The sequence below is a fragment of the Anopheles coluzzii genome, chromosome 2 (assembly GCF_943734685.1).
Source record: "Anopheles coluzzii chromosome 2, AcolN3, whole genome shotgun sequence".
In the NCBI taxonomy this organism is placed as follows: domain Eukaryota; kingdom Metazoa; phylum Arthropoda; class Insecta; order Diptera; family Culicidae; genus Anopheles; species Anopheles coluzzii.
In genome coordinates this window covers 16,450,495-16,474,666 of record NC_064670.1, presented here as the reverse complement: position 1 = coordinate 16,474,666, position 24,172 = coordinate 16,450,495, and the positions used below count along the sequence as shown (strand labels likewise).

The window sequence follows — 24,172 nt, the reverse complement described above, 5'->3', positions numbered from 1 at the left end:
AAAATAAATTGCTATCACCTTAAACATTTATTAACTTGACGGAATCATGTGAAAATATAGGATCATTAGGATGTAAAAAAGACAAAAAAATCTAAACTGAAAAACACTTGTGTACAGCACTAAAACAATGCCGATGATATTACAATCGAATGGTAACAATGGATATAAATAAATATAAACTAACCCGAGCATGTTTACTTTCGTTGTCTTGTTTTTTTTATGAAGAATTGAAAAAAAGCTTTTCCAACAACAACAACAACAACTGCAACAAAAAACAATAAAAAACACCATTTGTTTTCCAATCCCTGTTTGCATTCATATGATGATCTCAATTGTACAGCCGAAGTTCAAACACATCTGTGGCCCTTCTCCAGCGTGATGATCGTTACACCGATCTAATTGAATTATGGTCATTGTGGAGTGAATGACAAATCTGGTTTAGATTCAAACTACTCAACGGCAACGAATCAGCAAAAAAAAAGAACCCATCGCACACACGCTTATATGGCTAACCCTGAATTTATACTGCTAAACCTGTTGCCAGCGTCCAGCGCGTCGCTTGGTTGAATTTATTAAACATTTATCATTCATTCATCATTCAGCGAGCATTTATTGAGGGTTTTGCGGTTAAAACCATTGCAACGCCTCGGACAAACGCGCTAACCCGCACATCGTCCATTCGCAGATCGAATTTATTGCAGTTTAGGTGGGTTAGATAAGCGTTAAATCGTTTGCACGCATCACTGTAACAAAAAACAATGCACTCAAACCCATTCTACCCACAGATCCTAACTGAAATAAACTGTTGTGTGCTTACAAATTAACAGCTCTATAGTGAAAAAGGTAATTCTTGATGGTTTCCTCAAAAATAATGTTTGTTGCAGCAAATAATAATTATGAGAAATCCATGTGTATAATCTTCAACATGAGTTTTACCCTGAGCTCAGTAAAATACTAGAGCTTATATAAAATTGACTGTAGTTACATTGAAGCTTGTTATTGGCTGTAATAAAACCATGCGAAAACTCAAATTCAATGTTCAATACATTTGTTAACAGCTCAGCGGGAACAGTGTCTAGTTTAATCGAATGTAAAACGTGTTTGCGCTTATTCCACGTACAAGACAATACAATTTCAACATTTTAAAAAAACATTCCAAGTCTTCAGGAAAATGTACCTTGCAATTAAAATGAAATAAGCAAGTTAAATGTAGAACAACATCATTCGATAGGGATCACACCAAACAGATACATTTGCTGGCCAATTCTCTTCACATTTGTCCCCATTCGCTTTAGTTCACCCTTTCATCAACTGTGTACGCAACCGACACGTGTGTTTATTTAAGGTAATTTGAGTGCAAATACAAACAAGGATGTTATAGTTTTTTTTTTTTTAACTGTTGTTCCTACTGTCGTTGAGAAATAACTAATCACAGCGTAGCGTTCAATGAACACTAATGTAATATATACCCCGTGCGGTTATCTTACATCAAATGATAAATATGGCTTAAACGCATGTATTTTGTCCCGCGTTTTTTTGAGACTATTCACTTCTTTTGTTTAACAAAACTGCACTTTTAAGCGGCACAACACGATATTTACCGGGAAATCGATGTGTTAACAAATAGCGTAATTAATAGCACAGTGCCACCAGCAGCTAATTGTTTGATTTTAAAATGATGCAACATGATTTTGTATTGTATTGTATTGTTTATTTAAAAAAAGGTAGTGAATTGTTTCTTTAATGTGAACATTTGGACGATCCCGTCGTATTCCATACATTTGAAGTCGTTTCAATATGAATATCTTTTTAAGGTGAACATTCTCTAAGTTGTATATGCGATTTGGAAGCCCAAATTCTCTAAGATAAATGATAGTTCACAAAATATTGATCAAAGGATGACAAGTTTTCTCATCGATTCTTGGATACTTCATAGCAAGCACCTTCATTAGTTTTCCTGAACATGAATATCTCTCTAAGCTGCTCTAAGTTCCTTGAATATTCATATTTTCACAGAGATTTCACTGTAGTTGGGTTCTGAGAGGTCGGTAGTTGTGAGATTTAAAAAAAACCCGTTGAAATAAATTATATTGCATTGTAATTAATACACTCTTTTCGTCTGGTTGGTACAATAGTATTGTAGTTATTACTTTAAAAAACTCAACGACAAACGAATAAAATCAGACAACTCACTAAATATGTATGTAAAAAAAACTATGTAAGTATGTATGTAAATGAAAGAATGAGAAACAAATGAGTTAAAAAAGAAGAGCTCTTAAATTAAAAAAAAAACTTCTTCATGTTTAAAATTTCATTTGTGGTTAAAATCATTGTAATAGTTTACACTAATTGAATAAATAGCAAAATTTAATTCTTTAAAAATAGACCTAATAAACGAATTATTGGTTTATATCATTTCTAATTCGTACCGTCTCACCACATCTCAGACTGATCATCCGATACATCAAGAAACTAACTCATTTATTTAATGCCGACGCTATCGCATAATACGTAAGACATTATCAACTTGAACCTTGCTGTTGTTTTTTACAATATAATAGAGTAACATTTACATTTTTTGCAGCGTGCTTTTTCAAATATGACACCTTGAATTTTCTTCTTGTGTCGGAAGTAATATATACCTACGGCAAAACGGATTATCCTGTTATACCTCTTTGAGCACACTAAATCACATTCATCAACAACTACTCAGTAATAGCACACGCCAATATGTTCAACAGAAACACGTGTCCACAAAACATTTGATTTTAATATTTTTTTTGCAAAGAAGTTTCGGACAACATGTGACAGTCAACTTAGATACATAATGCTATTTGCAGAGGAGTGTATCTACATTTCCTAGATGATTGCAGCCTGAAATTGTGTATCCAAATGTAACTTCATTTCTTATATCAATTCAATTGAATTATCAATTGTCTGTATTCAAGATCACATTGACAGCAGAGGTTACAACTTTCGCTGCTTCATTTTTGTTTTCTGTAGGCAATACAATCAATCAATCACATAAAAACAAACTACACTTTTAGCTTAAGTTCACCACACTGTTAATGTGCAAACTGTTCAGTAATAACCCACGTTGTCACTCGAAATGTTCTACCAACGAACTCTTTACACCAATGTGCAACTCCGTACAATATCACAATTCACCATTTGCAGTAACCACGAATAATCCTGAATCCCTAATCTTTTGACATAGGATATCCATCGGGTCCACAGCCGCGGCAAGGCAGATTCACAATAGACGGTGCTTGTATCGCCATGCAGCACCATCGGACGTGGAGTGAAATTTAAATGAAATCCTGTCCACAACAATACGGTGCGCTGTGGGCGAATGTCCGGAAACGTCAAACCCGATCCCGCGCCAAACGTCAACTCAAAAACGGAATCGATCGATCGACCTGCTCCGTATCGTTATGCGGAACAACACACACATTTAACGCGCGGATTAGCATGGTGGAGCATGGAAGAAGGTGGCGTTGGGGTTGGGGGGGGGGAGGAGTGCAATGGGAATTCGGGAACACAGGCACGACAATAGAAGGATACGCACGCGCACCAGCACTGATTGTAGTGGCCATAGTTCCCGGACACAAATCATTCGAGATTCGTTCGTTTTGCACTGTTCCTTTCTTTGTTCCTTTGTTATTTTTTTTTTAGTTTAACAATGTCCATCTGACTCAACCTTTCAGGCTTACTTTAGCCCCATATTAGCGATTAATTGTATCCTTTTCTTTTCGTTTAAGCGCGATAGGTTGCGGCCGTCACATTGCTTCCAGCACGTACCTGGCTTTTATTATCACTGCAATAGGTAAAGGAAAGCAAACACGTGCATACTGAAGAACCAACACACACACACACACAAACAGTCCAATAATGCGCCCGTGACACTAAAATTTAACTGCCTCAAGAGTGCGATCACACACGCAGCACCGTACGCCGAATTCCGACGCCTGACAAAACGTTACGCTGTCAACAAAAACTTCCTGTAATCGGCCTTGCCCGCACGGACACCGTCTTCACGGTACCGTCATGTAGCAGAGGACTGGTGCGTTGTTGTCATCCGCACGACGCATCCTTACGCGTGTGCTTACCGCCAGACCGCAACCTGCGAGAGCAGTTGAAGCGCCGCGATTGTGACGCAAAGACAAAAGCGCACACACACTCACGCACAGCCACACTCACAACACACTGCGCGTAGCAATCCGTGCGGTAACGGTAGGAATTCCCGAAAACTTCAATCCAAACCCGATAACACGATTGTTGCAACTGAATGTAATTTTCCGCCTTTCGCTGAGGCGTACCGCAGCAGCAGCAGTGAGGGAGCAGCACACCGAAAACACAACAAACGCACGGAGGAAGCGAAGGGAAAGCGGTGCAAGCACTCCCTTCGCACGAGGGAGGACAAAACCCGCTGGCAGGACATTCGAACACACATACACACAGTACCAGTAGCAGCAGCAGCAGGCAAAACCAGACGGAACACACAAAACACGACGAACGGACGAGCCCCTCGGTCGGTGGAGGAAACGGGAGGGGAATACAGGGGTTGAATTGTTTCTAAATCGTGGGTTTCCGGGGGGGTGGTGGTGGGAGTAAAGGAGGAAGGAAGGAAGGAAGGGGTGAAGAATTGAACGGAACGATTGGTCGGAAAAACGGTGGCGGAAAAACCGGCCCGCCAGGGGTGGTGTACGGAAGAGCAATGCGAGAAAGAGACGATAGGAAAAAGGGACGAGAGAGAAAACTATTGCCACCTTCAGTTTCGTCCAACTGGAGGGGTAACGAGGAGAGGGGCAGGGAGGTCTTTCCCGTGCTGGAAAAGGACGAAATATGGTGCTAAAAATATAAAGTACCGCACCACACTCCCACCTTACGGTGGGGAGGATTTCCTTCCCAATGTTGTTGTGGAAATAACCTCTCCCTCCCACCCCTTCCACTCAACCGGACACAACAATAGGCGGATGGAATTGAACGCTTTCAGTTCGGAATTAAACGTGAAGCCGCGCTGCTCCAAAAACAACAACAAAAAAGGAATACGAGAGAGAGAATAGTTTTCCCACCCTTCAGCTCCACTTTCCCTCCCAGCAACGTGGAGAAAGCAACGCGTGTGTGTGTGTGTGTGGCAGTGAGCAGGACAGAAGATCGCATCGGCGGCAAAACAATCAAAGGACACAGTGTTGTACCCCGCCTGCTGGTATGGGTTTTATTTTCCACCTGATTTTCCACCAGCCTCATGCAAAATAGTGGCCACGTGTGTGCGTGTGTGCGTGTTTATTTGCTGCCCAGGAGGTTGTGCAAAGGGTGGTAGCTGGGCACGAAAATATTTATAAGTAGGCGTTGCTAAAAGGACACTCGCTGTGGGTCGCGCACGTCGCGCTGTGCTGCTCTCACTACCGCACACGAAAGAGATAGCCCCGAGCGTCTGCCGAGCGTGATGAAAGAGCGCGCGTGCAAAGGAACGCACCATCCTTTGCTCCATAAACCAATGCACGAAAGGCGCGTAGCGCAAGGGTGCAAGCGTGCCGGCAAAGGGAAGGTTTCGCCGCGCCTGGCGCAGTGCGCATGAGCTGCTGCACAAACCGAAAGGATTCCGGTACCGCAACTCTCACTCTCTCGCTCTCACTCTCTCTCTCTCTTTCTCACGAGCCACAACCATCCGCTTCACAAGCGCAATGGCGCCCGCTAAAACCCCTTTTGTTTGTCCCGCTTTCAGCACGGATCCGCCGCACGGACGGACGGTCGCGGCAGGTTCAATCGCGCGAAAACATCGTCCGTCCGTCAGAACCGTCGGCATCCGGTCGCCGGGGACGAAGAAACGGGAGCGCCGCCAGACCAGGGAAAAAAGGACGCTACACGGACGACGGCAAATAAAACGATACACGGCGGCACCCAAGCGCTGGGGGTCTGGGACACCCAAAGCGACCAGAAAGGGGAGCAAGCGGGGCGAAATCTGTTCGATTTCGCTTCACATCACATCATATCATTGTGCGGAACGGCTCTCTCTCTCTCGGTTCGATGGCACGGTGGAGGAGGACATGCGGAAATGCCGGTGCACCGCCATCATTTCCGCGTGTCGCGGCCAGAAGCAACAAAACACGGCAGAAGCGGGGAAATGAAATGAGATGACAAAATGATTGGTCGGAATGCATATTTCAAATCTTATGCTAATGAAAAATAAAATCGTGAAATCTATCCCGGCCGTCGGGACGGGGCGGCCATAATGGGCGCGAGAGAGGGAGAACCCTCCGCCGTATTGGAGTTGGAAACGTTGGGGCTCATAAATGGACGAGCGGAAAATTCGATGCGAAAGCTGAACGACGACAACGGGGAAAGGTTGTGCGGATCATCTTTACCTTCCCCGCCACTTCCACCACCGCCACTGACGGCCTCTGACCAGGGAGGTGCCATTAGGATGTGGACCTCATCACAGCAACCCATCGAACGGTCATTTCGAGCAACCGACCCGGCGGAGGGAAGTGTTTCCGACGGGTTATAGGTTGTTCGGGTTATAGGTTTCAACTTCTTTTTTGTCAGGTATCGTTCAGAAATCCGATTCGGAACCAAGCACCGTTCGAAATGGCAGAAGCAATTCCATCTGCTTGGAGCCGTTTAGTGGAAGCAAAACACCGACGGGTCGGACCGGGCAGTCGGATTTGGCGATGGAATTGAAAGGAGATAAGATGGAGCTTGAGAATGTCTTATTTTCCGGGTGGAAAATTAGACAAAAAAAAGCAAAAATCGAAGTCGTTTAATCCTTATGCATGTTGCTGTTAATTTCGGCTTTAGTTTAACCGTGTTCAAAGTGTGGCATCAACCGTCCATCCTGAATATAAAAAAGTGTAATATAATTTGATTGAAGTTGCTTAATAAATGGAAATTTAAAAAAAAACTAATCAATTTGTTTTAAATCAGTTCCAAATATAAAAACTCAATTTCTTTTTAATCCTTCTTAGCACTCAACAATTTTCAATAGAAGAACTTCATTTTTTTAAATAGTAATATAACAAACGCAACCAAAAATGTTGGTTTAGTGTTTAGAGAAAGATCAATCCACAATAGTCACGCGAAATCCTTACCAAATGCCAAAAAAACACACGATCTTTCCTCCACCGGAAAAGAAACGTATTCCACCTCCCCGCCCCGAAACGGGAGCGAAAAAAAATGGAAAACTGCATGCCCACCACGGAGACACAGACACGGAGGACCATCGTAGGACTAGAAACCGTTTTTCCAGCATCGTAAATTTTCATATTTCATGCACTGTGGAAGGTTGACGCTTGCGGTTAAACGGTTGATGACACCCCGACACCGATGCTTTCGATGATAGTTTGGCCCACCGTTTCTTTTTCTTTTTTTGGCACTGGCTGGCGGAGAGGGATGTAGCTGGCTCACAAGCGCAGCAAAAAGTGGTCGCCCTTAGAAGAGGCCAAAACCTTGTCGCTAGGAGGAGAAGAGAGAGTGGCGAGTGGCCAGAAGCGAAAGAAGAAACAACAACAACAACAGCAACGTACACAACTAAGCAACCAAGCAACCTATGCAATTCGCCACGTCGCCATGTGTAGTAGAAAACACGTGTCTCGTGGTTTGGCCGTGGCAAACGGACTACTAGATGCTGCTGCTGCTGCTGCTGCTGCTTCTTGCTGGTGCGTGTGCTTCCAGGCAGAAGCAGCATCATCATTGGGCAGAAGAAGTTTGAGGCTGATGTGATGGAAGCGAAAATAGAAAGCAACACCATGCCATGTTTTCCGCGTTCCGTGTCGGCAGGGGTTTTGCTACCAGACATGGAGGAGATACGTTGCTGAATGTGTTCAGATTTTGGTCTTCGACTTTGATTTAAGCGATCGCGTACGTTTTGCGTAAATAAGGCGTCCTTTTGCTTGGTTTTTTAACGCTTACTGCAAAACTTGAACTTCAAGAAAGTACGGCAAACTGAGTGATTCTGTACAGTTTTCATCGTAGAGCTGAGCTTTACGATTAGCTCAGGCACATCGGCTGCACATTACAATATTAATCTTAAAATTTAGAGCTGATTTCATAGATCGTTGCCTTTTAACCCCTTTTCGACCCCTTTTCCGAAATGTCCTCCGCTGAACTCACATTAGCTTCACATACATCCCGGATGGAAGCAAACCAATCCCACAGGCCACAAATAATAATTAAACGAATATCGCCGGATCATACACCTTCACACATGCGATCCGCGCGCTTGATTAGATGTCTTTGGGAGGAGGTCGCCAGCCCGTACTTACCGGAGACACAGCCATGAAGAAGCGTACCGTCGCCGCACCGACGAAAGTTGTTCCATCACAGCTAATAATGTTCGATCATTTGCCGCGTGTCTTAGTGCCGATAAGGCCACAAGCATCACTCAACTGGGAAATTACGCGCGCCACAAGCAGCGCACCGTTGCCAGTAAAACTTTGCTTGAATTTTTAATCAACCACCGACGCGAGCACCACTTTCCTCGGCGGGCGGAAGATACTTGCTCCTTCGTCCTTTGGAGTTTCGCTAGTGTGCTAGAGTGCCGTCGCCCTTTTCACCATTGTTGTTATCGCAACACCAACGGCACCGACTCACTCGTCTTGTCTTGTCCTAATTTAATAGAAGCAGTAAGTTTGTTCCGTTGTGCGGCAGTAGACACTGCTACGCGAACGTGCTCGGATGGAAAGGCAACAATGTGACTCACGATATTACGTTCGATTTGGATTTTTTTTGCACGATTACAAAATACGAAAATAGTTTAACTCGTAGCACAGCGAGCCTTTTCAATCCCGACGGAACGAACCGTGTACAACAACTGCTGTCGTCCCGACACCAACACGCAGCACGTGGTGATATGTACTAAGCACTACTTCCTCGCTACCCCGCGCTGCCATTTGTGCTTGATTTGCTTAACGGCAACCATATTTCCTTCCTGAGCAGTGCCGCTGAACCGGTACGGAACGCGCAGTAACACAAGAAGATGGAAGATGGTCGTCGGGAGGTGGTGCGAAGCGCATTGCTTAGTGCTCGCGTTCAGATTTATTGATTTTCTTGCCTGCTTTTAGTATGGCAGGTGAAAAGTTCACGGTATACGCGGCGAACGGCGGCTCTCGTATTTGTAGGCATATGGCCTCATTTGACTTACGCGCACGGTTGGTACTTGGATGGTAGAGCGAGGAGTTACATATGAACTGCACGCAACCGTCCGCTCCTCCGGTGGGATGTCCTTACGCTGCTCTCCTTCACCCATTCCCAGAGTATGCGGCGGGCTGCTATGATGGATGGTGTTGCTACTTCCCCTCCAAGCTGTCACAGTATTGGTGACGTAATGGCAGCAAAGTACAGTGACGTACATGCTGTATGCAACACCTAATGGCGAAGGATGAAAAAGATTTAAATAAATTGAACACTGAAATTTGCATACTTGAGGTAAGATTGTTTAAACAAGTCAGGAAATTATATGGAATAATATGTAATACAAATAGGGGCGGTCCCGTGGTACAGTCGTCAACTCGAACGACTCAATAACATGCCCGTCATGGGATAAAGCCTAGAATGGACCTCTCCCCGTAGCAAGGACCATAGACTATTCGGCTGCGTGGTACTGGATTAAGTCTCGAAAGCCTGTGTATAGGCCGGCATGTCCGCGTAGGACGTTTACGCCGTAAAGAAGAAGAAGAATATGGATCCCAGGCAAAAGGTTGGCATGGGAATAGGGGAACGTCTCAACGACGTTCAATTACGAACAATTTCGGACAGTGTTCAGTGCTTCAATTAATTATGAAACCAATTATTTCACTTAGAATTCTATGTATTTTGCAAAAAATATTCAGTTTTACATTTATCTTACGCACTACATAGTATCCTTATCTGCCGGAGACGAAAAAAAACCCTCTAACAATCGTACATTAATTACACGTTGTTGAGTGTAATAAAAGAGCGAGTGTAACTGCTGACAGTAAATACATCAAAATTATACTTTAACAAGAATTTAAAAGGGATGAAAATTAAAAAAAACTTAAATTTGTTGTTTCGCTGGTAGATTGCAAGAGCGATTCTGTTGGTACCCGGTTATAGTGTGATTAGAAACACGATGCCTTACTTTTCTGGAAATAGATAAATTCCAAAAAATCGGGCCATGCTGGAGGTTGGAACTGGTACAGTAAAGCAATGCTGAATTTCATTAACCGGCTGGTTAACTTGGCTGGTTTTTAAAGTGTTACTATGCTGTACAACATATACAGCACGGCAGCGCGCATTGCCCTTTTCCTAACATGTCACTGTCAACGAGCGAGTGTAAGTCAAGGAGATAAAACTGTTATCAACATTCTCCCGCTACCTCCCTTTCTGGCTCTTAAGATATACATAAATCTATGTACCTTTTAGTGTAACTTTCTAAATCCTACCACGAACCAATACCCCGCCCTACTCATCATCCTGCTCGGCGGCTGCCTTTTTCGCTTTGGATTTTTTATTCTTTTTTGTCGACGTCGGGGTCTCCTCCTCCGCCGCGGCGACACTATCATCCATCATGCTTTCTTCGGCCGCTCCTTCTTCCTTGTTCTTCTTCTTCTTTTTCTTCTTCTTTTCGGTCGAGGGTTCTCCCATTTCCGGCTCTATCTCCTGTAAGAAAGACGAAACAAATTAAGGTTACATAACAACTCCCAAAACTGATGTAATTATTTAAATAGTCCTGGCTTGTTGCGTTCACCTACCTCAATCTTCTTCTTTTTGGGCGAAGGTGCATTGGCCGCTTCATCCTCGGCCTTCAGCTTCTTAGACGAGGTGGAAGGAAGCGTACTGTCGGTGGCGACCTTGAACGTTTTCACCTCGCTGACGGCGTGGAACTTCTGCAGCTTAGCCTTCGCCTTCACGCCCGACAGCCGCTTGTTGTTGCCCTCCTCCAGCATGCGAAGCCTCGTTTCCAGCTTCGCCCTGTGGTCAATGCCCAGCTGCATGGTCACATCGTCACCGAACGCGTCCACACGGGTGGCCAGCGAAGCCTTCGCGGCCAGCGATCGCGAGATGCGACCCTTGTTTTTGATGCTCGCGGAACCGACCATTCCGGCATGGAAGATCAAACCGTACTTGGGTGTGTCCTTTTTGGCCTTGAGCGCACGGAACAGCGCCTTTTCCGCACCTGTGGAGGGGGAAGCGTTATTATACGCATTTTGTTGGAAATTGTGAAATATTCTTCCCATCACTTACCCAAAATCTGAAGCGTGGAAGCAGGATGCTTCGCCAGATTGACCAAGGAGCCCGAGTGAGCGATCAACCTAGCACCGACCTGCTCGCCCACCAGCACAGTCAAGTTCGGTGCCATGGCCATCATACGCGCCTTCAGATAGTCGGCCAGATGGGTGCGATATTCAGTGATCGAGATGATCTCATCGCACAGACTTTGGATGTTGGTGATGTCTTCTTCCGAGATTTCCGTGCCTGCAATATCGCACAAAAAAAGAATCCCAATTAGTACAGTACACACGAACGATTAGAAGGGGGAAAAAATCACTTACCCATCGAAATTTCAGCCGCTTCCTTCACTTTCTGCTCAACCTCTTCCATCAAAATATCGGACAAATCGGTATCGGCCATGTTTTCACGCATTCCGACCAGCTTGATGGTCTTCACGTACGCTACGTTGTCGGTCAGAATCTTTCCTAGTTCGGGGAAGTGCCAGCCGTACCTGAGCCACAAAAAGCAAATTGATTTAGTTCCACCTTCAGTCGTGGACAGTTCAACCGATTGCTTACCATTCCCGTACGCGCATCATGTAGTTGTTCAGCTCCTTGTCCAGATCGTCCAGAAGGCACTGTGCCTGCACGATCATTGTATCGATCTTGTCGGGCGAGAACTTGAGCTTGTAGCGAGAAAGCGAATGGGCCAAACCGAGCGACATGGCCGTCATCTCCTTCTTGGGCAGCCCGGAGAGCAAGCTTTCCGACTGCGTGCGGATGCAACGCATCAGCTCCTGCACCGACGTGTTGGCCACGCACTGCAGCGACATCTTGTCCTTGATCGCGTTGCCGAGCTTGGCGTCGGCAACGAGCAGCTCATTCTGGACATCATCCACCACCAGCTTCTTCAGTGCCTTCTTCAACGGCTTGGACAGTTTGCCCTCCACGGCAGCGGTGGCCGCCGAAAGAGCTTCCGTAGTGTCGGCAAACTTTTCAAAGTGCTTTAGCTTGACGCTGTGAAGGAATGGTCGCAAAAAACAGGCAAATCAAAATTACTACCCTGTTTGGACATCTAAACTCATTCTAGATCGAGCGAAAACGGTATGTGCATAAAAGCAAAACAATTGCATCTATGCTTTTGGATGCGAGAGGTGAAGTTTCATGCTATGGTTAATATTAGACGCGCCTAAAAATTCCACCATTAAGCTGCCATGGTCGAAAGGAACTTTGCGTCTGTATGAGTGTGTACGTGTGTGTGTAAGGGTTGCCGATTGACCAACCACATGGTGGCCTGCACACTTACATCTTGTTGGCCTTTTCCGGTGTTTCAAACTCCAGGTACAGGTTGTCGATCTCCTTGAATTTGTTGTCATCCAGCAGCTATACACATGGGACGAAACAAATATTGCTTTAGTTTTTATAACCTCAACACACATCCCAGGACATGCTTCCCCGAGCGATGCCATCGATCATACTGCTGTACTCGCAACGGCAGCACCGGCATGCCAGGAAATTGGTTCAGTTACCTTGAATATGGCATATCCTGCCGGTGTTTCGTAAAGAACGAACATGGTGCTACACTTTTAGGCTTGCGCCAATACTTTTCAGCTTATTTTTCACTAAAATTTACCGATTCCAGCTAGACGGCGACGCGCTTCGCCTCGCAAAACCAAAAACAATTCAACAACGTGCTCTCCGTCTGACAGCTGAAGGCCGCTTTGAAATGACTGTTTTGCGGTTTGCGTTTACTACCTATAGTTAGGAACTATTGCTTCACACGTTGTCCGGTTAAAGTAAGGCTCAGCCGGTAAAAGTAAGGCTCAGCCCTCTACGTTACGCTAGCGTTACACGTTACGCCTGTTTATCACAAACCCAAGCAGCATTTTTGAACGTTTGTTTTAACCGCCGTGGATGAGCAAATTAATAGATTATCATGTCTTAATATTGTTTTCTTTTATATGAACAAACATAAATAAGTACAGCAATCGCTAATAAAGATAAATTCATTGATAATTCATTAGTATAAATATATACTAATATTATTATTAGGCTATCATTTTTAACAGCAATCAGAGTTGTAACAACTTCAAGAATTATAATTAAAACAATCTTTTACATAAATAATAAATAATAAAATATGATTATTTATTTATTTACCCAGTTATTGATAAAGTAGGATAATGAAATACTTTCAAGTATTCATTAACTTCATTAACCTAATTATTAAAAAGAGCCCTTGTATCTAAAGTAATTTTTATTCGAAATGGCCGGAAATATTGATTGGAAAGGTAATAATTATATTTCAAATATATAATTTAATTATAATTGTTTTTTATATTTTATATTTTCTGATCATAGGAAATGTTACTCCAATTGAAAGCTTTTGGGGTGTTCATGAGCTTCCTTCTTTCAGCCTTTTTTTCATTATTCATAGTGCAGCAATGAAAAATATGAAACCTGTTATTTAATTGTTATTTAAAATTAGATCTCCTAGATATCGATTCATCTTAAAGCAATTAACTTTTTTTTCATCGCAATTTAAAATGTTTTTTATTCTAATAATGTACATTGGTCGGTCGCTTGGATGACAAAACTGTAATAAAAATGTTGCTTGGTAATATTTTAAGAGACGTAACGCTTCTCCAATGTAACGTAGAGGGCTGAGCCTTACTTTAACCGCTCAGCCCTCTACGTTACATTGGAGAAGCGTTACGTCCCTTAAAATATTCCCAAGCAACATTTTTATTACAGTTTTGTCATCCAAGCGACCGACCAATGTACATTATTAGAATAAAAAACATTTTAAATTGCGATGAAAAAAAAGTTAATTGCTTTAAGATGAATCGATATCTAGGAGATTTAATTTTAAATAACAATTAAATAACAGGTTTCATATTTTTCATTGCTGCACTATGAATAATGAAAAAAAGGCTGAAAGAAGGAAGCTCATGAACACCCCAAAAGCTTTCAATTGGAGTAACATTTCCTATGATTAGAAAATATAAAATATAAAAAATAATTATAATTAAATTATATATTTGAAATATAATTATTACCTTTCCAATAAATATTTCCGGCCATTTCGAATAAAAATTACTTTAGATACAAGGGCTCTTTTTAAAAATTAGGTTAATGAAGTTAATGAATACTTGAAAGTATTTCATTAACCTACTTTATCAATAACTGGGTAAATAAATAAATAATCATATTTTATTATTTATTATTTATGTAAAAGATTGTTATAATTATAATTCTTGAAGTTGTTACAACTCTGATTGCTGTTAAAAATGATAGCCTAATAATAATATTAGTATATATTTATACTAATGAATTATCAATGAATTTATCTTTATTAGCGATTGCTGTACTTATTTATGTTTGTTCATATAAAAGAAAACAATATTAAGACATGATAATCTATTAATTTGCTCATCCACGGCGGTTAAAACAAACGTTCAAAAATGCTGCTTGGGTTTGTGATAAACAGGCGTAACGTGTAACGCTAGCGTAACGTAGAGGGCTGAGCCTTACTTTTACCCGTTGTCCGACTGAAAAATGATAAAATAATAATGTTCATAAAGTAGAAAAAAACAGATTCAATTGTAATGAAAAATCATAGAAACGTATTTCGATGCATGTCGGCTCCGCAGTGCATTTTAAAACGAAATTATTTCGTCATTCCAATGTGGGTGTTTTAGTTTCCCACGCGAACAAACCCCCAAACGTCAAACGTCAGCGCAGAAGAAAACACAACATTGGGTAACCAACAGCTGTCAACAAAAAAGGGAATTTTCGATTGGCCACTCGTCTTTGCGCTGGTAGAAAATTTCATCGTTGTAAACCGTACACGGAACAATAGCGATGTTGCGCCTGTTCGCCAACACCATGGTAAGAAGGGATAGCTATCTAAACAGTCGGAGGGCAAGTTTACCGGCCACCGTTGTCGTTTGTTTTGTTTGGCCGAGCAGTATTACATAAGTTTCGATTGGCTGTTTGCAGCGACTCGGGGCTACCCGGCCTCTGAGCACGTCGGCGGTGAAGATGAGCGACAACCTGTTCGTGCATCGCGATACGCCCGAGGATAATGCCAGCATTCCGTTCGAGTTTACCGCAGACAACCAGAAGGTAATGCTATGCGCCAAATCCAAATAAAAGCGTCGAGCCTGGCCGTGGATTAAACCAGCCCCTTTCCCTTGTTGTTAATTGCAGCGAGCGGAAGCCATCCTGAACATCTATCCGGAGGGTCACAAGCGTGGTGCGATGATTCCGCTGCTGGATCTTGCCCAGCGCCAGCACGGTTGGCTGCCACTGTCGGCCATGCACAAGGTGGCCGACATCCTGGGCCTGCCTCACATGCGCGTGTACGAGGTGGCCACCTTCTACACGATGTTTATGCGCAAACCGACCGGAAAGTATCACATCCAGGTGTGCACTACCACACCGTGCTGGCTGCGCGGATCCGACGAAGTGCTGGATGTCTGCAAGGTAAAGCAAATCGGCGAGCTATGTACGAACAGCACACAATTAACACCATCCATTATGTTTGTTCATGCTTCTAGAAAAACCTCGGCATCGGTGTCGGCGAAACTACCAAGGATGGTAAGTTTACCATCTCTGAAGTGGAATGTCTCGGTGCATGCGTAAACGCTCCGATGCTGGCAGTCAACGATGATTACTACGTAAGCATACGCAACAAAGTGAACTATTTGGTGCAGTGATTAACGTTAACGTCCTTTTGCAGGAGGATTTAAGCGTGGCTGATACGGAAGAAATTCTAAACAGTCTCAAGCAGGGACAGCAGCCCCGCCCCGGACCACGCAATGGACGATACGCCTCCGAACCAGTCGGTCAGCTGACCTCGCTTACGGAGGAACCGAAGGGTCCCGGCTTTGGGCTACAAGCAGGGCTGTAAGCAATCGCTAAGCGTTATTTTTCTGTCGCGTCCTAGTTGAAGGAATAAAAAATCGCAAAAAAATAATAATTACGGATATTGAGTTTCCTGTAAAACGTAGTTCGTATTATTAGCTGCATATATTCCAGTGTAATGATGAACGTGAAAGCACGTGCAATTTCAAACGAATTCCAAGAACTTTCGTTTACAAACACGGCATTGACCTCGTTATGCGCTCCAGCCAGAAGAAAGGTTCCTGCTAATCACAACCTTTCTTTGGTCACTCCTCCTGCTACGGCCTGCTGTTTCTCCTTCACCCCTACACGCACACACACGTACACACACAGCCACATTTGCTTGCTGACGACGTAAACAAACATGCGCTGTCAAAATCGCCCCCCCCCCCCCCCCCCCCACAGTGCAGAAGGAAAATGTCAAAGTGAGACCCACTTTTTTTACCTTCCCGTTTGTTTGCATCGAAAAGAGAAATCTTCATCTCAGGGACTCACTAATCTTCGTTCGTCCGTTTCGGTCAGGATTCTGCACACACACTAGCCAGCATGGCAGGTTCCGCCTTAAGGCGTCTAATGGCCGAGTACAGGCGTAAGTGTTGGCTGGTGCGATCGCGATGGTGCTGCAGCAAGTACCCAGCAGCAGGCAGCCCGTACCCCCCCAAACCTAACGGAGCAGATTACCTTGCTGCAAATACAGCTGCTTACACGTACAATTTCATCAGCTAATCTTATTTCCTTTCTTTTTGGCAGAACTTACGCTCAACCCTCCGGAAGGTATCATTGCGGGCCCAATCAGTGAGGAGAACTTCTTCGAATGGGAAGCGCTAATTACGTGAGTTTCACCTGTTGGTCAAAGTTCAAACACGGGGGGACGGTGGGCATCCCAGGCAGTGGTGTTGTCCGGTGTAAACCTCACTCGTGCCTGCGTTTTCTTTTCAGCGGCCCGGAAGGAACCTGCTTCGAGGGGGGAATCTTTACAGCCAAACTGATCTTTCCTCCGGACTATCCGCTCAGCCCACCGAAGATGAAGTTTACCTGTGAAATGTTCCATCCCAACAGTAAGCTGCTTCCTGCTAAATGAATCAATTTGAAATGGAAAACTGATTTTAATCCTCCATTTCTTTTGGCAGTTTTCACCGACGGACGGGTCTGCATATCGATTCTACACGCACCGGGAGACGATCCGCTGGGTGCGTTTTTTTCATCGCGAATGCTGGATCAACCGTAGGAGCAATATTCATTTAACATTTTCATTTTGTTTTTAACCTTCGCACAGGATACGAACTATCGGCCGAGCGCTGGAGTCCTGTACAGAGTGTGGAAAAGATTTTACTAAGCGTTGTTAGTATGCTGGCCGGTAAGTGCACGTACTTTAATTGGACAATTTTTATTAACAAATTTGTTTGAACATTAGCTGTTAAGTTTTTGTTTTGTTTTGCATTGCGTTGCGATGCTCCGCTCCACTCCTACTGTTGCATTTTGAAACAAACAGTGCTAAAGTGCAACATCATCGTACTGTCTTGTCAAAGCTTTCCAAATCTGACACGCCGTCTGGCGATGGTTGAACTTTGCACACTGAGATACTGCCATGTTTTGTATCAGTACATTGGTACACTTCAGGTCCAGCAGCCGGAAGGCATGGAGCACCATCTGCTGCATATCCAGCTCAATCCAACGGTCGGCCGCTAGCACATAGCGTTCCAGAAGGGCTTCCGGTTCGTGCTGAATGCACTGCAGCATTCCTTGGCTAGCAAGATGCAGGGTCATCCACGCTTTCCAGCGTTCGAAATCGGTTCCATCGAAAATAAACGTTTTACAGTGCATGGCTGATAACCAACAAATGGGGTAGCCAAAAATGCTAGAAATAAACTTCTAAAAACCAACGCTGAAGAAAACCAGGGTACAATAATGTTGGAAGTTTCCTCTCGGAAGATTTACTGCAGCCGTTGGTGTATCCTTTTGTTTTGATGGCCTACTTACGATTCCCTTTAATCCATTTTATATGTCGAAGTAGATTGTTTCGATTTAGAATTGTTAAACCCCCAATACCATCCAAGTAATCCATAAACACACTCTTACTTACTCTTTCATCTTGTTTATTTTATCCGCAGAGCCAAATGACGAATCCGGCGCAAACGTGGACGCAGCGATAATGTGGCGCGAAAATAGGGAAGAGTTTAACAAAATTGCCAGACGCATCGTACGCAAAACGTTGGGCCTTTCATCGTAAAGCTTCCGAAAGAGACGAGACAAAAACCCCGCAACGAATTGGGAGGAGTGGATTGCAGTGGTGATGGTGGTGGTGGGTTCGACGGTGGTGCTGCCAACCTATTTCCGGTACCGCACGCCGGTGGTAAAGGGCAACCCCCGGGACACGCGGGATCGAAAATTGCAATCGTGTGTAGTTAAAGACGTTTGTTTTGTATGTTGTTGTTATTTTGTGGAATATAGGGCGCTGAATTGGGTGGTTGGTTGGTTTTTGTGGCGATTAAATAGGCATTGTCACTACACCCGCTTCGCGCGATACCGTGCAGTGGGGTGGAAGAAAAATACTGTTTTTTTTTAAATTCATTTATCCTTTTCGTCCTGTTTCGTAATGACGGGATAAGTTTATTTCGGTTTGAAAAAAAGTTCTACCGTACTCACTCATATTCGTATCGCGGACCAATGCGTGTTTGTGTTTTTCTCCTCCTCCCTCCCTTCTTTTCATATGTTATCACCATTCCGTTGAAAGGCTACGTTTAATTAGAGTTTGATTAGTTTGCATGTGATAATAATAAACAAAACAGAAAAAAAAAAACCGAACAAATAAAGCAACAACTTGTACCCTGTTAAATTTCCGATTTGTAGGTAAAGAATGTAAGAAGCGTAAGTTTTCCTTTACAGTTTACCAAGAAAGCGAAAGCAAAGTTTCACCTTATCGATAACGTTTCGGCAGAATAAGGCGAAACGATAAAAGTGTCAATTGCCCTGCCTGATTGGACAACCAGTGGAATGGCTGTGTGTGCTCACGTTTCCAACCACCTTGCTGAATGTAGAATCCACCAAATCCATCGCGCAAAATGCATGCAACCCCCACACGGCGCACGACGGAATGTGCATGTGCAAAAGGTTACGCCGCAGCCTGCTGCTGCTGCTGCTACGAAGGTACGAGCACGATCGAGCGATCGCCCTTTCGCTAGTGAAAGCTTCTGCGTCAACAATGGAGGAGCGCTTGGGGATGGAAAGAAATGTCTCCAAAACTGCCTCTCCCCCCTTGTATGTGAAATTGACACATTTTGTCCCATTTTGGGCAGTGTGGCGAACCAGGCAGGTGGTGGTGGTGGTGGTGCGCTCCGGTGCGCTATGCGATTCAAACCGTTCAACCGTTCGCCCATATCGATCGTGGGCAATTGATGCGTTCTTTGACCGCGTGTGTGCGAATTAAGTACGACCACCACCTGCCTGCCTGCAGATTGCGCGCTCTTACGGCACTCACACGCAAGAGAAGATTGGTTTGAGGTGGGCAAAACGAGGCAAAACATCTTGCATCATATGGATGGGGCATTTCCCGGCTGCTGCCTTTTCCGACAGCTTTCACACACGCGTGGATATATGTGTATGTTTAATGCTGCGTCTCTCTGCGCCCGCTGGCAATGAAGAGAACACCGTTAGAACAGCACACACACACACCCCGTCACGGTCCAGGTTGGCGCCCCACCGACCATAGAACTGGCGGGAAGAAACAAACAAAGGAGCCAATCAAATCGAACGAACGAACCGTGTGCGAAGCGAAACCGAAACCCTGAACGCGCATCATCACCCCTACCGCCCCTTTCTTTAGGGGGTGGGGAGGGTTGGTTGGGAAAACACTGGGGGCGGACAAACACATCTGGGAATCGGTTAGTCAGCAGCAGCAGCAACAGCATGGCATGGAGTGGGGGAGAATATGGACGTTCGACGAAATTGTGTCACGGGCTGCTTTCTTCCGATCCGATCTGCTCAGCGGCGCTCATTCGATCGTGAGGCTTCGAAGAGAAAGGTACGAGAAAGGTGTGTTTGTGAGTGTGTGTGTGTTTTTTTTTTTAATATTACAGAAGACATTCCGGTTCGCAAGTGTGTTCTTGCGGCAAAGTGTTTTTAGAAAATGGAAAAACAAAAAAACAGAGAAACTGAGCCCCCGTGGCCACATAAATGTGCAATACAAAAAACGCCGTTAGAATTGAATAGCCAATGTTTGTTTGCCTCTGTTGCATCGAGACCTAAACCTAGAAATTCACCTGCCAGTGTTTATCTTTGCAATCGGCGGGTTCGTTAAAGTGCAAAATGGGGAAAGATTTTTGTTTTTTCACACTAAACACATTCAAAACGATCGCATGCGGTGCGATCTTCCATGCTGTGTGTGGACCGTTGGCAATAGTAGTTAACTGTAGTAAAGCTTCCGGTGGACATCTGCACGGTAACGGTGTTAAGATGAGATCGTAACGGTAATTAGTAGAATTAATCAAGCGAGCATACCCAATGAGGCTTGCCTTCTTGCACATTCGATCGCTTCGATCGTACACGCCTGTATCAACCAGTGCATTAATGGACTCAGGTGGTGATGATCAGAATCCTGATAATAGTGATTAGAATTACAGGCATTATAATGAAAGCTTAAAATTATTTCCTTCGTTTTTGAACATTCTTCGAAAAAGATTGGTACACGTTAAAGCGCAAGATCGTAAAAGGGATCATTGAAGTGAAAATGTTAGATTAAACCAATCGATCAATAATTTCAATAGACCGGTGGTCTGAGGCCTGTGTTTCATGCATTTCGTCACGTTCTACTTTGCTAATTGGATTTTTGTAGGAAAAAAAGTGCGAAATGAACCTAAAATTGAATGATTGATTGTTGGTTCTTCATCTCTCCTCTTATTTATAATTTCTTCTTGTCATTCTACTTTGTTTGTGTCTTGTCTTAGTCTTAATAAGTCTGCTAACACAGCTAGATAACACATCCTTTTCTATTGTAGAAGAGTAATCTAACCTATTAGATTTTAAATTATGTGATTTTAAATGAGACGCTTTTGCGCGCTTATTGGATGCAATATAGACGGGAATCGATACCCTACGGTGTTGTGTAAGCCAGCGGATCTGTGCATTAGACTATCGAGTCGGATATTCTATCCTTCTATTAAAGTAGTACAAAAAGCAAAGCCACGACAAGCAACCTCGGCAATGTTCTAGGCTAGTACACAGATTCTCTATTATCAAGGTTTCTCTATACATTAGTGATAATTAAATCGTATAGTCACTAAAGATAAAATTGATTTCGAAATGGCAACCGGTGCTCCATCTCCATTCGACCACCATCAACGAAAATGGTGAACAAATAACCTCCAAGTTCCAGGTATTAATGATTCAATTTTGGCGGGTTTATAATTAAAGAAAAACAAAAAAAAAACCCATCAGCAAACATTTAACGGTTTTTTACTCCACATGCCACTAAAACTCCACCGTGCTGTGAGTCACGCACCCTAACGGTATGCCATCATCCCATCATTCGGGCGTTAGAGCAGAGGAGGGTTCAACTACTGCAAACCCCTTGTTGTCTGCTAACTGTCTGCTCCGGCTCTCTACGGGCGATTAATTTAGAATTCAGATCCATCGCAAATTATTTAGTTGCTCCAGTTAGCGGTTGTTAGTCGCGGCGCATTAGCTCTCAGCAGTGTACAACGTACACGAACGAGCTATAATCAGATAATTGCCCACCATACACACACGGTGATTGCTTTTCGGGAGGGTTTTTTTTGTTGCTCTTTTTAACATAATGCTTCTTCTTCGTTAAATTTAAATTACGAATTTTATTGCTTTTCGCTCGCACTTTTATGCTTATTGGTTGGTTGGTTGGATTGGAGCGGGTAGCATATAGCATAAGAGCACGGTTGGACGGTATCAACACAGAACGAGAAAGCACGTTCGAAACCCGAATCCCCCACACCAAGCCAACCAAGCCAACCAACCCAAGGTGGCTACTGAACTATCACGCTTGCGCCTGTTTGCCACCATCCTGAGGGTGGACGCGAGGGTGTGTGATCGAAAATTTCGTGAAAGTTTCGGTCAGCAAACGTAGTATTATGCGTAGATGTGTGACCTCCTTTTTCCGGGGCCGGGGCATGAGGCAGAGTGCCAGAGTAACGGAGGGCCACACTGCCGTCACCACACTCCGCCCAGAGAGTGAGAGGGGGAATCGGTGGCAGGTTCGGTGATCGATGCAACGCGATCGCGGCCGCGATCTGCGTGTCGATCTCTATTTGTGTGGAAAAAATCATTTGAATATTCCCCAACTTCCCGGATCGTGGCCAATTGACGGCTAACCTTAACGAATTCTTTCTTCAACAGGGTTTTTTTTTCTTCTGTCGACTGTCTTAGGCCCAAAAAACACCCAAACGATGCGGTTTCCCTACACCGTCTGGACGGTTGCGATCGTGCTGTGCGCGGTTCTGAGCTGCTCCTCCGCGCGAAAGCTGGACAGTAGTGAGTGGTCAATACAACGTAAAATTCCGTTGCTTTGTGCACTAACATCGTTACGTTTTCCAGACATTGCTTCCAACCTCATCCCCGGCAGCAATGCGCTGGGCCAGCAGAAGCAAAATGCCGTCGTCGATACGTACGAGGACGTTTCCGGTTCGGAGACGCAACAGGACGCCGGAAGCGAAGCGGTGCCGGAAAGCACCGAAACGAACGAAATCGAGGACGAGGTGGCCAGCCCGGAGGTGGTGAACGAGGTGCTGGAGGAATCGAACGTGGTGCCGCAGGAAACGGTCAGCGAAGCGTCCGTCGTCAACATGGACGACTCGAGCCTGATCAATCGATACTGCCGCTGCACCGCGTACGAGTGCAACTGCTGCCGGAACATTGACGTGCCGCTGTTTCCAGTGAAGGGGCCGGGCTGTGCGGTGATCCAGTATCTGGACGGCGATCGGATGTCGGTCGGCATTAAGTTTGCCGATCGCATGATCCTGAACCGTGTCATCTCAGGTAGGGTGGTGTGTGGTATGGGGAGGAGAAATCAAAATCGTTACTCACCGGGACGTCTCATTGCAGCGAGGAGAGCGACACCGGTTTGCCTGCCCCTGCCCGGTGGCTACAATCGTTTCTGTGGGCGCGTTTATGGCATTTCCCGCAAGGCGAACGAAGGCTTCAAGGCGTGCCTAGGGTTGGAGCTGCGCGCGGACGACGAGGTGGAGGCGGTGCTGCGAGTGTCCTGCTTTAAGTTTGGCCCACGTGGCCTGTCCGTCATGGATCCGGAACCGCTACCACCGGTGGATGATATCGACGTGGGGGGCGATGAGGAGGATGAGGACGACGAGGACGAAGCGGAGGAGCTGTTCGGTTTTTCGCTCGGTACGTATGGGGAGGGGCGGGTTCGTTGGACTTCCAATCTTACGATGAGAGCGTCATAAAAATGCATTCCCTTTCGCTTGCATTCCGCTACAGATGACGATGATGATGATGACGACGATGAGGAGGATGATGACGATGACGGTGGTGCCGATAGTAGTAGCGTGCAGGAGAACGAAACCGATCAGGGCGATTCGCCCGACTATACCGGCTTCAGCTTTCTCGATCGTGACCTGATGGGCAGCATATTTGGGGTGAAAAAGTTTTGGTAAACCGGGAGCAAGATTGGATAAGAAGAAGAAGAAAAAGAGGAAGCTAGAGTACTACCGAACGATCGATCGATCGATCTAAACCGTAGAGAGAATTGATTGGGAAGCATGTAGCAAATTACGATTGCAACTTTAATGGCAGACGCAATGCTTTTTACCAGGTTAATGTTATGTTAACTTCCAAATTTGCGTTGTTTTTAAGCTTTGGGTATTGTCAGCAGCCCAGAAATCGCAAAAGCACAAGGGGGATTACACCCGTTACGATGCATTCACAGCGAATGTAAATAGTCATTAGCCGCGGTGCGCGCAAGGCAAGCAGTTTTTATAAGTATTTATGAAGAGCAAGTGTATTATTTATTATTACGACGCGACGCGGCAGACGCTAAGAGGATTAAGGATAAGAAATAAACAAATACAAAACCATTCCAAGGAAGTGTGTGTGTGTGTGTTTGATGCTTT

The 24,172-nt window shown here is 44.6% G+C and overlaps 5 protein-coding genes across 13 annotated transcripts in view; 3 read left to right on the top strand and 2 right to left on the bottom strand.

Moving 5' to 3' along the window:
• LOC120953198 (inhibitory POU protein) overlaps window positions 1-9,311 on the bottom strand; it is a 50,987-nt gene extending 41,676 nt beyond the window's left edge. Inside the window, exon 1 of one of the 8 annotated variants that reach the window (XM_049607113.1) lies at window positions 8,265-9,311. The gene's annotated coding sequence lies outside the window, so the exon portion shown is untranslated. The other 7 variants (XM_049607112.1, XM_049607115.1, XM_049607118.1 and 4 more) reach the window with 7 other exon arrangements.
• A 476-nt stretch (window positions 9,312-9,787) lies between these two features.
• Window positions 9,788-12,874, bottom strand: LOC120953197 (nucleolar protein 58). Its single transcript, XM_040372945.2, has 7 exons — window positions 12,701-12,874; window positions 12,478-12,554; window positions 11,751-12,188; window positions 11,514-11,683; window positions 11,206-11,436; window positions 10,713-11,137; window positions 9,788-10,620 (listed from the first exon to the last, which is right to left on the bottom strand). Exons 1-7 carry the CDS (start codon window positions 12,743-12,745, stop codon window positions 10,423-10,425), a joined length of 1,584 nt encoding a protein of 527 aa, XP_040228879.2. The 5' UTR covers window positions 12,746-12,874; the 3' UTR covers window positions 9,788-10,422.
• Window positions 12,875-14,921: 2,047 nt separating this feature from the next.
• Window positions 14,922-16,155, top strand: LOC120953200 (NADH dehydrogenase [ubiquinone] flavoprotein 2, mitochondrial). The gene is made up of 5 exons (XM_040372957.2): window positions 14,922-15,062; window positions 15,174-15,299; window positions 15,384-15,659; window positions 15,734-15,853; window positions 15,916-16,155. The coding sequence occupies exons 1-5, from the start codon at window positions 15,036-15,038 to the stop codon at window positions 16,084-16,086; spliced, it is 720 nt and encodes a 239-aa protein (XP_040228891.1). The 5' UTR covers window positions 14,922-15,035; the 3' UTR covers window positions 16,087-16,155.
• Window positions 16,156-16,470: 315 nt separating this feature from the next.
• LOC120953203 (ubiquitin-conjugating enzyme E2 G2) lies at window positions 16,471-18,768 on the top strand. The gene is made up of 6 exons (XM_040372960.2): window positions 16,471-16,668; window positions 16,830-16,911; window positions 17,019-17,137; window positions 17,210-17,269; window positions 17,356-17,436; window positions 18,191-18,768. The coding sequence occupies exons 1-6, from the start codon at window positions 16,626-16,628 to the stop codon at window positions 18,307-18,309; spliced, it is 504 nt and encodes a 167-aa protein (XP_040228894.1). The 5' UTR covers window positions 16,471-16,625; the 3' UTR covers window positions 18,310-18,768.
• Window positions 18,769-19,997: 1,229 nt separating this feature from the next.
• LOC120953201 (uncharacterized) lies at window positions 19,998-24,146 on the top strand. Of its 2 annotated transcripts, none has more exons than XM_049607121.1 (5): window positions 19,998-20,100; window positions 22,443-22,577; window positions 22,641-23,081; window positions 23,148-23,447; window positions 23,541-24,146. In XM_049607121.1, the coding sequence occupies exons 2-5, from the start codon at window positions 22,493-22,495 to the stop codon at window positions 23,714-23,716; spliced, it is 1,002 nt and encodes a 333-aa protein (XP_049463078.1). In that variant the 5' UTR covers window positions 19,998-20,100; window positions 22,443-22,492; the 3' UTR covers window positions 23,717-24,146. The 2 variants fall into 2 exon arrangements, with proteins under 2 accessions (XP_049463078.1, XP_049463077.1); XM_049607120.1 differs by lacking the exon at window positions 19,998-20,100 and adding an exon at window positions 21,426-21,450.
• The last annotated feature ends 26 nt before the right edge of the window (window positions 24,147-24,172 follow it).

Coding starts and splice junctions, on each gene's coding strand:
- LOC120953203 (XM_040372960.2), top strand. CDS start 16,626: ATGGCAGGTTCCGCCTTAAGGCGTCTAATGGCCGAGTACAGGC. Junction 17,138..17,209: donor TGAAATGTTCCATCCCAACA/GTAAGCTGCTTC, acceptor TTCTTTTGGCAG/TTTTCACCGACGGACGGGTC. Junction 17,437..18,190: donor CGTTGTTAGTATGCTGGCCG/GTAAGTGCACGT, acceptor TTTTATCCGCAG/AGCCAAATGACGAATCCGGC.
- LOC120953201 (XM_049607121.1), top strand. CDS start 22,493: ATGCGGTTTCCCTACACCGTCTGGACGGTTGCGATCGTGCTGTGCGCG. Junction 22,578..22,640: donor CGCGCGAAAGCTGGACAGTA/GTGAGTGGTCAA, acceptor TACGTTTTCCAG/ACATTGCTTCCAACCTCATC. Junction 23,448..23,540: donor GCTGTTCGGTTTTTCGCTCG/GTACGTATGGGG, acceptor ATTCCGCTACAG/ATGACGATGATGATGATGAC.
- LOC120953197 (XM_040372945.2), bottom strand. CDS start 12,745: ATGTTCGTTCTTTACGAAACACCGGCAGGATATGCCATATTCAAG. Junction 11,684..11,750: donor ATGATGCGCGTACGGGAATG/GTAAGCAATCGG, acceptor TTTGTGGCTCAG/GTACGGCTGGCACTTCCCCG. Junction 10,621..10,712: donor CCAAAAAGAAGAAGATTGAG/GTAGGTGAACGC, acceptor TCTTTCTTACAG/GAGATAGAGCCGGAAATGGG.
- LOC120953200 (XM_040372957.2), top strand. CDS start 15,036: ATGTTGCGCCTGTTCGCCAACACCATG. Junction 15,660..15,733: donor AAGTGCTGGATGTCTGCAAG/GTAAAGCAAATC, acceptor TCATGCTTCTAG/AAAAACCTCGGCATCGGTGT. Junction 15,854..15,915: donor CAGTCAACGATGATTACTAC/GTAAGCATACGC, acceptor GTCCTTTTGCAG/GAGGATTTAAGCGTGGCTGA.